The 12,357-nt window shown below is 52.4% G+C and overlaps 1 protein-coding gene across 3 annotated transcripts in view; it reads right to left on the bottom strand.

Moving 5' to 3' along the window:
- The window catches only part of LOC137422881 (sulfotransferase 1C1), a 34,852-nt gene that overhangs the window by 19,475 nt on the left and 3,020 nt on the right, over positions 1 to 12,357 (bottom strand). Inside the window, exon 3 of one of the 3 annotated variants that reach the window (XM_078774960.1) lies at positions 8,891 to 8,961. The exons of the other annotated variants lie outside the window; for them this stretch is intronic. Within the exon in view, the coding sequence (XP_078631086.1) occupies positions 8,891 to 8,948 (58 nt within the window). The 5' untranslated portion in view covers positions 8,949 to 8,961. The remainder of the gene's footprint in view (positions 1 to 8,890; positions 8,962 to 12,357) is intronic. 3 annotated transcript variants of the gene reach the window in all.

Below are 12,357 nucleotides of genomic sequence, written 5' to 3'. Positions count from 1 at the left end.
CCTCCCGCCCACGCCACACTTCCTCCAGCCCACGCCACATGTCTTCCAGCCCACGCCACACGTCTTCCAGCCCATGCCACACGTCTTCCAGCCCATGCCACACGTCCTCCAGCCCAGGCCACACGTCCTCGAGCCCATGCCACACTTCCTCCAGCCCACGCCACATGTCTTCCAGCCCACGCCACACGTCTTCCAGCCCACGCCACACGTCTTCCAGCCCACGCCACACGTCCTCCAGCCCAGGCCACACGTCCTCCGGCCCGCGCCACACATCCTCCGGCCCACGCCACACGTCCTCCGGCCCACGCCACACGTCCTCCGGCCCGCGCCACACGTCCTCCCGCCCACGCCACACTTCCTCCAGCCCACGCCACATGTCTTCCAGCCCACGCCACACGTCTTCCAGCCCATGCCACACGTCTTCCAGCCCATGCCACACGTCCTCCAGCCCAGGCCACACGTCCTCGAGCCCATGCCACACTTCCTCCAGCCCACGCCACATGTCTTCCAGCCCACGCCACACGTCTTCCAGCCCACGCCACACGTCTTCCAGCCCATGCCACACGTCCTCCAGCCCAGGCCACACGTCCTCGAGCCCATGCCACACGTCCTCTGGCCCGCGCCACACGTCCTCCGGCCCACGCCACACGTCCTCCGACCCACGCCACACGTCCTCCGGCCCACACCACACGTCCTCCGGCCCACGCCACACCTCCCCCGGCCAGCGCCACACGTCCTCCGGCCCACGCCACACGTCCTTCGGCCCACGCCACACGTCCTCCGACCCGCGCCACACGTCCTCCGACCCATGCCACACATCCACTGGCCCACGCCACACCTCCTCCGGCCCACGCCACACGTCCTCCGGCTCCGCCACACGTCCTCTGGCTCCGCCACACGTCCTCCGGCTCCGCCACATGATGTCCACTGGCTCCCCCACACATCCTCTGTCCCCCACCCACCATTCCCCAACTATTAATTAACTTAAACTTTGCTAGCCCCCAGCCATACCCACCGCCCCTTGCCCTCACCTGTCCCTTGCCATCCCCCGGCCCACACCACACGTCCTCTGTCCCACGCCACACGTCCTCCGACCCAAGCCACACGTCCTCCGGCCCACGCCACACGTCCTCCGGCCCACGCCACACGTCCTCCGGCCCACGCCACACGTCCTCCGGCCCACGCCACACGTCCTCCGGCCCACGCCACACGTCCTCCGGCCCACGCCACACGTCCTCCGGCTCCGCCACACATCCTCCGGCTCCGCCACACGTCCTCCGGTTCCGCCACACGTCCTCCGGCTCCGCCACACGCCCTCCGGCTCCGCCACACGTCCTCCGGCTCCGCCACATGTCCTCCGGCTCTACCACATGTCTTGTCCCCCGCCCACCATGTCCACCAGTCCCCATCTATCATAGTAACTTAAACTTTGCTAGCCTCCAGCCACACCACCCACTCCTTGCCCTCATCTTCCCATTCACTCAGCGCCTACGCCCCTTTCCCCACTGCTGAACAGGTTGGACCACCATTGCTTGAAGTCTCCACCCTTACATCACAGATTTCTTCATTCAGGTTACTGCTGCACCATGGGACATTGTGTTGAACAGAAACCTTCCTCTCACAGGATGTCTCCAATTGCTGTCTCTCTCTCTCTCCATAGCTATTATCTCTTCCTTTTCAACAGGCCCCACCACCATGCCAGCTGTCTAGGTGTTATATCTACAACAATCAGCCAAGGCAGTGCAGCGAAGGCCTTCTTGACTTTGTGGGTCAGATCCAATTTTGAACTTTGTTTGAAGCCCATTGACAGAAGGCTCAGAATAAGGGATGGGGAACAAATCGTCTCAAATATGGGAGCATTTGGACGAGGAGAAGTGTGGGGGGATGGGCCTGAGAGCAGGAAGATGTAATGGGGGAGGACAGACACTGGTGAGGGAGAGATGCAGGGAGTGGTTACAGTGAGCAGAAGTGGGTATGATTGGTGTTTCAAAGAGTAAAATATAATTTAGATGATATTTAGAAATAACCTTCTTTTTTTTTAATACACTGACTGTAGTACAGTTGATGGGACAGGTCATGTGACTGTGTTTACATTAATGTGGAATAATATCAAATTTGTGACATTCTGCTATCGCAATAACTCCATATGTACAGCTCCAAACTATGTTATCTTTGGATATAATATGTTGGTCCAGTTTTGGGAGAAAATGGACCATATAGCTTGGAGACCATATAAATGCTTTGGTTTGCAGGACTGAGAGATACATACATGTTTCAGCATCCTGCCAAATAAATCAAACAAACATGATCCATATGGTTTAAATAGAGTCATAGAAAACCAGAGTTTAGCAAACTTAACGATAGGCGCCATGTTGTTACTCAACTGTTCACTTGCGGTGTAGCGTTTATTGCGTACAATTGGAACGTACCTTTGAGACCTTTAGACCCCTTAGACCTTTTGGGCCTTCACAACCCTTTAACTTTAGACCCTTTAAGCATTCAGACCCTTTTAAGTTTAGAGCTTTCCGGACTTTTGATTTTAGACCCTCAGTCCCTCAGACCCTCAGACCTGAGACATATCATACCCTAAGTTCCAGCATACGATCACGGTCGGGGTGGGAAAGTAACCTAATTAATGCCCTTAAGAAAACAACTGCATTTTTTTAATTATACACAATAGTTTGGCTTTGGCGTTGGCATGGAAGGACAGGAGGAAAAAGGGAAGGATCCCAAAAGCAGCAGAATTGGGGGAATGGGTGGGGGGAAGGAAACTTAAATTATTTCATGGATTTTAAAAAGATTAATTGTGTTGCACTCACGGTTTCACTCAGAGCCAAATATCTGAGCTACTTATACCACCCACCGCAAAATGGTGGTGCAACATCGGGTGGCGGAGGTTGGATTTGTCCAAAAAGAAGGCAAAATATCCTCCTTGGAAAATAAAATTTAGCATCAACATTGTTCATTCTTGTTCCCCTTCATTTCAAAAGTGCGTGTTGAACTTTTCAAACACTGTTTTGAATGTTGAGGAACTGGCTGTCGTAAATGGGAGACAGACGAACACACGGATAGACACCACGGTTTGCAATATATAATAGATGACTTCCCTTCCAAGAAGTCTCAACACAGAAAGAGACCATTCGGCCCATCAAGCATGCACAATGGTTGTCAACCTATAACAGTTTTGTTTTTATACAGAGTCGAGGCTCATGGAAGAGCTAGAACATTACATGGATCAGGACAAAAGGAACAGTAGAGAGAGGGGAAGGGGAACACCAACAGAGGAGTTGAAGGACAAAATAGAGGGAGACTTTGACAAGCAATGGAATGGGGAAGAATGAAGTGGACAGGATGGATACAGAAGGAAACTTCTCCTCTCTCCCTCCCTTTGACCTTTTGATCTAAAAAAAAACAATGGCTCCTACCTTTTGATTAGTGAACCAATTCAGTGACCCGATATGCAAATTCTTTAAATTTTAGGTCAATCGGGTGAAAATTGGTGATTTTATGGACCCTTGACCTTTGACCTTTTGATTAAAAAAAAACCAATCAGCTTCTAGCTTTTGATTGGTGAACCAATTCAGTGACCCAATATGCAAATTTTTCAAATTTCAGGTCAATCAGATGAAAATTGACGATTTTGTGATGCTGACCTTTGACCTTTTATCAAATTATTAATTTGCCTTCTATGCATTATCATAACTAGCAACGGTACCCGCCCTATGGGCGGGGCTTCAATTGGGAGGCCCAAATGAAAAGGCAAAATATCAGAAATTGAAGGTTTCTTAAATTTTTAACGATTCATAGTGTTGCAGTTTTGAGTCTGTCAAGTGAGCGTAATAAAGGTTAAAGTTTGCCCCCCATAGTTAGTCACACAAGCAACATGTAGCCTCGCTATAGTATAGTTATGTCTTAGTATTTGTAAGCTTAGTCCTTTTCCTTTGTTAGTTCTGTGTTGAGTAGAGCCAGGAGAATAGGCCCTACTTCTACCGATCTTTCTACATCCGTAGGCTCGATCCATTTTGCTAAACGTTGGTTGATAATTGGGCGAGTTAACACGAGGCAGGCCTAGGAAGGTCGGGGCAGAGTCGAGGGTGGAGCGGCAGAAGCGATGATGGTAAGCACGAGCCGCCAAGCAGAGCTCGGAGGTGGTGACGGCGGCGTGGCGTCAGAGGGCGTGGTGAGAAGGTTCGGGTGAGTTCCAGAAGGTTCGGGGGGCGTAGCTATAAAACCGGCTGCGCGAAAGCCCTCGAAAGGACTCGCAGAGGAACGGAGGACTCGCAGAGGAACGCAGGGCTTACAGCAGAGGGCTTGCTGCGAGAGATAAAGATAAAGGACTAGCGCGGGAAAGCCGAGAGCAAAGGAGAACTCGCCGCCGTTGATGAACTTCACGCACTTGCATGAGAGCGGTACAGATACGCGGGCGCAGCCAGACGCGCTTGAACCGAATACCGCGCATTTTGAGACGCGCGAGTGAGAACGGCTGAGTAACCGCTAGCCGCGGTAAGTCCGCCCTTTGCCGTTACGCCCCAACATCTGCTTTGTTCGAGAGACGTGCTACGAGTCCCTGCCTTCGCCTGCCACCATCTTCGTGGGACGTGCCGGCGCCGTGGAGAGCCGGACGGGGACCATCTCTCGACGCGTTGGGGAACACCTACCCATCTGCAATTCCCTGTGTGAGTGTGAGACGGGCCCGTTGTCCAAGGGATAAGTTAAGACTGTTTAAGGTTGCTCTGTGTCTCTTCGTCCTTGAACTTGTATATACGTGTGGGAACTAATTAAACCATTTGTTCCTCCTTTCTTCCTGATTCGATCATTCCTGTGATTTCCTCATTTGACTAAACGTGGCACGAATAAGATCGCTCCAATCGGGTTCCACTAATTAAGACTGTGCAGACCACGTGTACGCAATCCGCTTGGCGTACTCACATCACACGTGGTTCGTGCGAGGCCTGTTTCCTCGCTCCCAGGGCAGCGCGGGGAATTAGGTATGAGTGAGAAGTAGTCCCGACACACTACTCCGCGTGTGTCCGGGAGGGACGTCTCAAGTCTCGGTTCCGCCAAGCCCAGAAAGACAAGGGGATTAATCCCCCCTTGATAGGGGGATTAAGGACGGCGTAGAGAACCGCAACAATTGGTGTCAGGAGTGGGATTTGGAACCTTGGACAAAATTTTTTAGACGAATTGGCGCCAAATTACGAGCGACCAAAATTTAGTTTTTTTAAATCCAAAATTTAAATTCGTGCCATGGCGAGCCAAAGCGGTCGAATGCCGGTGGGGGTAAAAAATGAAAAATTAATGACCCAGGACCGAGAGGGACAGTTGGTAGTAGTGGAAGCTGAAAAGGGTGCGGCAGCTGGGAAAGAAAATGGCGGCCTCCCGTACATGACGGCGATAGCCGGGCCCGCAGTGCCCATGGACTGGGGCCTTTTTATGATGCATTTTGGTGCATCTATGGAGGGTGACAGTAAGGGATTGGATGCAATGATGGCTACCCGGAGGATCGACATGGAAAAAATGAGGAACGAAGCAAGGTACAACTGGGATGGATTTCAGGAGCAAATAAACACCACGATGAAAAGAATAGGGGAGGACATGAGGCGCAGGTCGAGCGGGAAGGTCGCGGTGGTACGCAACGGGGTGAAGCGATGCGAGGAACGCGTGGAGAGCGAGCTTGGGCAGAGCGCAGCCAAATTGACCGGGAGCATAGAGATCGCGACTCGGGGTGTAAAAGAGCCGACGGCCGCCGAATTGGACAGGGAAAATTCATGCGCGCCGGCGATCGTCGAGGAAAAAGAAATTGCAGAAACAATTGGGGCCGAAGAGACGGCAGAGAAAGTAAATAAATCATGGGAGGTAGAAATGGAGCCTGAACAAAGTTTGCATTTGCACTGTGATGTCAGGCTTGCTGACAAAATGAAAAGTTTGCAGGTGGTGCTGCCGGAAAAGAAGGTCCCTATGGTGAGCGGGAATGTGTTTGGCGGGAAAAGGTTTTTGGCGCGCTTGGGACATAGATGAAACCCGCGCGGACGTGGAAGGGCCACTGCGCGGTGTACGAGGGTGAATGGCACGCGTGTGCGAGAAAAGTGTGCACCAGAGCGCGAGTGTATGACGGAATGTGGGTGGGAAGAGGGCGTCGAAGAAGAGTGTGTTACAGAGTGTGCGATGGCCGAGGAGAGTGAGAGAGAATGCACACCAGAGCGTGTTGTAGAGAGTGTGCGGGAGTGCAGACCAGAGCATGCGATTGAGTGTGTACCAGGAGAGTGCACACCCATGGACGTTACGGAGTACGTAACGAAAGAGTGTGTGCGAGGGTGTGCGATGGCAGATTGTGTAACTGAGTGTGTGAGTGGTATGAGTGCGCCTATGTGTGCAGGTGCGAGTACGGTGTGTGAGAAAGAAGGCACACCGGACCGTGTGCGGAGAGAGCGTGCAGTAACGGAATGCATGGAGTGTATGGGAGGCGCTGGAGCGCCGCGGTGTGTGAGTGAGGAGTGGTCGAGTGTGGTGAGAACGCGGCTTGAGCATCGACGCAGACCGGGGTAGCGTTTGGCGCAACGTATAGCCGATGTGAGCCCTCGGTGAGTGGTGTGCTTTGTGTGCGGTGGGGATCGGCGCTGCGGCGGTCTCACAAGGACCGGCGTGCACGGTTTGCGCCGGGCCCCGCCCTGTATGGTCGGTGCCGCGCCTTGGTGGGAAAGACAATCGGCACGGTTCAGGGGGGCGAGGGGGTAGGAGAGTTCGGAGCAGCGCCCCCTGGCGGCTGCGGTGCTCCGACCGTGGGTGGTTGGGCCATCGTGCGTGGGACCGCAAGGCCTCGCGCAGAGATGGCGCTCTGAACCTCAGCCCAACCATGCCTCCTCCCCTGAATCGAAAATGCCGGACGGACCCAACCTACAGGCGACCAACCACCCGCATGCATCGCTCGGCTTTTCGAAGCCGAGCTGTGCCGACGATGTATTTCCACCCGGAGAGGCTCAAGTATAGTGGACAAATAGGAGTCGTGTTGGGGAATGGTACCCTGTGTGGGGGAATGGTAGTTTTACCATTCCTCGCACTACAGGGCTCATGAGCATTAGATTAGGGGGGTGGCAGTGACATGCACATGGGGGACCAGCGATGGTTACCTCCATGGGGCACCGAAGCTAGCCGAGGGCAGGCTAGGATAATTGATAGGGATTTAGATGACGGTAGAGGACAAGATTTAAGTAGTGACATTTGTACCATAGTGGGGACGTAGCGAGATTAGCTGAATGATAATGACGAGTGTGTGCTTAGTTTAATGGGAAGACGGGGAAGCACGCGTTTTAGGGGAAGTAGTCAGTTAGATGATGCTGTGTGTGAGGATGGATCTATGTATTGAGCAAATGAGGAATTGGTTGAGAATAACCAGGGATTGTGTATTGAGCAAATGAGGAATTGGTTGAGAATAACCAGGAATTGTGTATTGAGACAGATGGAGTTGTGTTGGAGTGTATGGGAAAAGGTGTAAGAGCACAAAAGGTGTGCGAATTTGGTGTGTGAAAGAAGTAGTGTGCGAGATCAATGGTGTGCGAGAGGAATAAATGGTGTGGAATGCTTGGTGTGAAGTAAAAGGTGTGGAATGCATGGTGCGAAGGAGTGAATGGGGGGAGATGGACCCATTCACAAATACCCGGGGTGGGTAGTGTAAAGTTAGGTAGAGGGCTCAGGTAAATTGTTTGGATATTGACACCTGTGGTGCGGGAAGTGGCAAGTAGTGCTTTGGTTGGGTGCATGAGGCAGTGAATGGCTGGGCATGTGGCTTTGTTGGTGCGTATGGTTATTGGAGCACTCCGCCACTGGTAGTTTGTCGGCCAGGTGAGGCCACAGGTAGGCTCCGGGAGCCGGTCAGAGTAGTTGTGAGTAGTTGTTCAATGGGGCCCGAGGATCCAAGAGAAGGACCCGGGTAGCCCAATGCCAAGGAGGGCATCAGAGGGGTAAAGAGCCAGAGTGGGCCTTCCCCAGTTAGGTAGTCGCAGGAGCAGGTAAGCTCGGGTGGCGACTTCAGTGGCGTAGGTGCGCAGGTAGTTGGACCTGCTAGTGGAGCCACACGACCCAGCCCCGAAATTGTGCAAGGGCACAGTGTGAAAAATTGGGGAGTGAGACCCAAATTAATGGGCACCGCAGAGTGGTCAATGGGAAATTCAGTTTTTAGAACCACATAGTTTAAAGAAGGCCGATTGGCAGGGTATGACCCCGGGTAGTGTAAGTGAGTTAATGTCATTAGAGTAGTTAGGAAGAGAATTCCCTTTGCGCCATCCACATCCATTCAACGAGGATGACAAAGCTCCGTACCAGCACCAAGTGACTGATTTGAGTAAGTGAGATGCATCATGACGTAATGGGACATTGCATTTGTTCCATTCCTTCCTTCCAGGGAGGGATTGGGAGATAAATTTGGTATCAGAGGGGGATATGGGAGACGGGACATAGAGACGGATTTGGATTTGTAAATACAGGGAAGGGCAAGGGTAGTGTGAGCTGACGTTGGGGGGCATGGACGGTTTGGGACGAGCTTGCTCTGCTCGCTCTTCCGCGCCCCTCATGCTGCATTACCTTGTATTGCTGTGTACCTTTGTGCCCTTTCCGCTTTGCCGGTTGTGCTTTGTCTCTCCCCCACCCCAGGACCATTTTGGAGGTGGAACTGTGCAGCTGCACCTTGCTGCACTGTGCAGCCCCCTGCTGCACTTTGCTGCATATGTGCAGCTGAACTGCGTGGCACTTTGCTGCCGTATCATTGTTATAACTTTGCTGCACGTGTGCAGCACTTTGCCACAAACACTTTGCTGCACATTGTCACATTACACATTATGGACCACAAGTTTTGTGGCCTTACACTTTGCTGTGCAGCACTTTGCTGCAAACTCACCTTGCATCTTCGGACCACTTGTTTTGAGTGGCATCAATGTCATGCAGTTGGACCACATAGGGTTGGCCCTGCTGGCAAAATAAAAACGAACACACTTTTTGTACATTTTTATTATTGGTGTGCTAGGAAATAAGAACTGTAAGTTTTATGCACACAGAAGATGCAGGAAGCAAGAAGAAGATGCCAGACAACAGCAGAAATGTGAATTGTGAACTGTGAATTGATTAATGTGTTTTGTGCTTTGCTGTGCTTTTCTCTTTCCCTTCCAATCTTCTTTCCAAAAAGGACAGGTCCTGGGTCATAGAACTGTAAATAAGTTAGATTGTGTGCTTGTATATAAAAATGTTGCCCACCGGCTTTATGTTTAGTTTGAAAATAATTCCGCAATTTGGTTAATTGTGGGCGTGAGTCTGTCAGTTAGCTACTCAACGCAGTAGGTGGGACATATTCAGTGTTTTAAAACTGTCGCATACACGGGTTAGAATAAATGTTAGGGGGAACCACATCTAAGTGTCACACATAATTAAAAGTTAGTCCCAACTCTTTCTCAAAACCGGTCGTTCCAGTTTTTGTAGGTTCGACTCGGGGACGAGTCTGACGAGGGAGGGGGGCAGTGTTGTGGTTTTGAGTCTGTCAAGTGAGCCTAATAAAGGTTAAAGTTTGCCCCCTATAGTTAGTCACACAAGCAACATGTAGCCTCGCGATAGTATAGTTATGTCTTAGTATTTGTAAGCTTAGTCCTTTTCCTTTGTTAGTTCTGCGTTGAGTAGAGCCAGGAGAATAGGCCCTACTTCTACCGATCATTCTACATCCGTAGGCTCGATCCATTTTGCTAAACGTTGGTTGATCATTGGGCGAGTTAACACGAGGCAGGCCTAGGAAGGTCGGGGCAGAGTCGAGGGTGGAGTTCACGTTACGCTTCCTTTGAAGCACAAACCCGAAAGCACGGGATTGTGTGTGTTCCTCTCCATCGGAGATCGACATGGAGAAGTTAATCTTTGCTGTCGGTGAGATCGTCGGCATCGAGAATGTTAAGGTGGTTTCGCACATGAACAAACGTCTTGTTTTTTTTCATCTCCGAAGTTCGGAGGGTCGCGCAAGTCGTGGAGCACAGGGTTTTTTTCGACCCTGATATTTACGTTCCCTTTTCCCCCCTGGATACTCCTGCAAAAAAAAGTTGTGATTTCGAATTTACCCCCCTTTGTTAAAAGTGAACAACTCATATCCCAATTTAAAAAATACGGAATGGTTGTGCCTCCGAAAACGATGATTCTGTTTCGAAGTCAAAACGACAAACTGAAGCACATTATGTCGTTTCGCCGAATTCTCTACATGATTCGACCTGCAGGTGCTTCGGCGTTTCAGGCGATACTTTCCTTCAAAATCGACGGGCATACTTACATGGGGTATGCTAACACGGAAACCCTGGTGTGTTTCGGTTGTGATGAATTCGGCCATGTAAAAAGATGGTGCCCCAGAGACATGCCGAATCAAGCTGCCAACAAAGGTCCCTCGACCCAACAACTCCCAACTCCCTCAGGTAACACTATCAACGTAGAGCCAGCAGCTTCAAATGAAGCACCTGCTCCTACAACCAAAAGTACTAAAAGACCCCTTTCGCCCCCTCAAAGCACCGCTGAACCTGGATCGAAAATTCTGGCTGCTTCAGCCACCCTTTGTTCCTTTGCTCAGGTGGTCGCAGGTGCTCGCCCCACAACACAGGTCCCATGTACTTCTGTGTCGTCAGATTGCCCCTCCTCTGACTCACTTGTCACCTCAAAAGTATAATGTTGTGACGCTAATGATGCATCTTCTCTTTCCACTCTTTCTGTCCCCCCTCCTCCTCCCCATTCCCCCTCCTTACCTCCTCCTACCCCTTCTCTCCCCCCCCCCCTCTTGTTCCTCCTCCTCTCCCTCCTATTCCCGTCATCCCTCACCCCCCTCTCCTTGCTATTCTCCTCCTCCCCCTCCCCTTTCCCTTCCCTTTTCTTCTTCTTCTTCTTCTCCTCCTACACCACCTCCTTCTCCTCCACTTCCCCCTCCCCTCCCTGCTCTGCAACCTCTAACTACCACGACCAGTGCGCCCCATTCTGAGTGTACCACCCCTACACTTTCTGAATTACTTCAACCTTGCATTACCTCTGCTAAAGATAACATCGCCATTGTTACAACTATTGACCCACCCAAACATGTAACCACTGAGTTTGTTGCCCCTACTGCACCCTCGGTTTCCCCCTCTGAAACAACCATGGACATCGAGCAAATGGGTGAAGGCCCTGAGGATAATGAGGGCTATGATTCAGACAGCTGCTCCTCTCTGGCATCAAGTGCATTTGGTGAGGAGCTCCGTCTCTCTCTCCCTCTGTCTCTCTCTCCCTCCGTCTCTCTCTCCCTCCGTCTCTCTCTCCCTCCGTCTCTCTCTCCCTCCGTCTCTCTCTCTCTCTCTCTCCCTCCGTCTCTCTCTCCCTCCGTCTCTCTCTCTCTCTCTCTCCCTCCGTCCGTCTCTCTCTCCCTCCGTCTCTCTCTCCCTCCGTCTCTCTCTCCCTCCGTCTCTCTCTCCCTCCGTCTCTCTCTCTCTCCCTCCGTCTCTCTCTCCCTCCGTCTCTCTCTCTCTCCCTCCGTCTCTCTCTCCCTCCGTCTCTCTCTCTCCCCCTCCGTCTCTCTCTCCCTCCGTCTCTCTCTCTCCCCCTCCGTCTCTCTCTCCCTCCGTCTCTCTCTCCCTCCGTCTCTCTCTCCCTCTCTCCCTCCGTCTCTCTCTCCCTCCGTCTCTCTCTCCCTCCGTCTCTCTCTCCCTCCGTCTCTCTCTCCCTCCGTCTCTCTCTCCCTCCGTGTCTCTCTCTCCCTCCGTCTCTCTCTCCCTCTGTCTCTCTCTCTCCCCCTCCGTCTCTCTCTCCCTCCGTCTCTCTCTCCCTCCGTCTCTCTCTCTCCCTCCGTCTCTCTCTCCCTCCGTCTCTCTCTCTCTCTCCCTCCGTCTCTCTCTCCCTCCGTCTCTCTCTCTCCCTCCATCTCTCTCTCCCTCCGTCTCTCTCTCCCTCCGTCTCTCTCTCCCTCCGTCTCTCACTCCCTCCGTCCCTCTCTCCCTCCGTCTCTCTCTCCCTCTCTCCCTCTGTCTCTCTCTCCCTCTCTCCCTCCGTCTCTCTCTCCCTCCATCTCTCTCGCCCTCCGTCTCTCTCTCCCTCCGTCTCTCTCTCTCTCCCTCCGTCTCTCTCTCCCTCTGTCTCTCTCTCCCTCCGTCTCTCTCTCCCTCTGTCTCTCTCTCCCTCCATCTCTCTCTCCCTCTCTCCCTCCGTCTCTCTCTCCCTCTCTCCCTCCATCTCTCTCTCCCTCTCTCCCTCCGTCTCTCTCTCTCCCTCTCTCTCCCTCTGCCTCTCCAACTCCAACTCTGTAGTGGCCCTGACTTTGTGAATCCGACGTTACACCATCCTGGATGTGGGGGATCTCTGGGTCCCTCCTGTGAGATCGATCGG

This window comes from Myxine glutinosa, chromosome 3 (assembly GCF_964187855.1).
Source record: "Myxine glutinosa chromosome 3, kmMyxGlut1.1, whole genome shotgun sequence".
Taxonomy (NCBI): domain Eukaryota; kingdom Metazoa; phylum Chordata; class Myxini; order Myxiniformes; family Myxinidae; genus Myxine; species Myxine glutinosa.
Note: the sequence above shows the minus strand (reverse complement) of the source record. Positions and strands in the feature narration are given on the sequence as shown.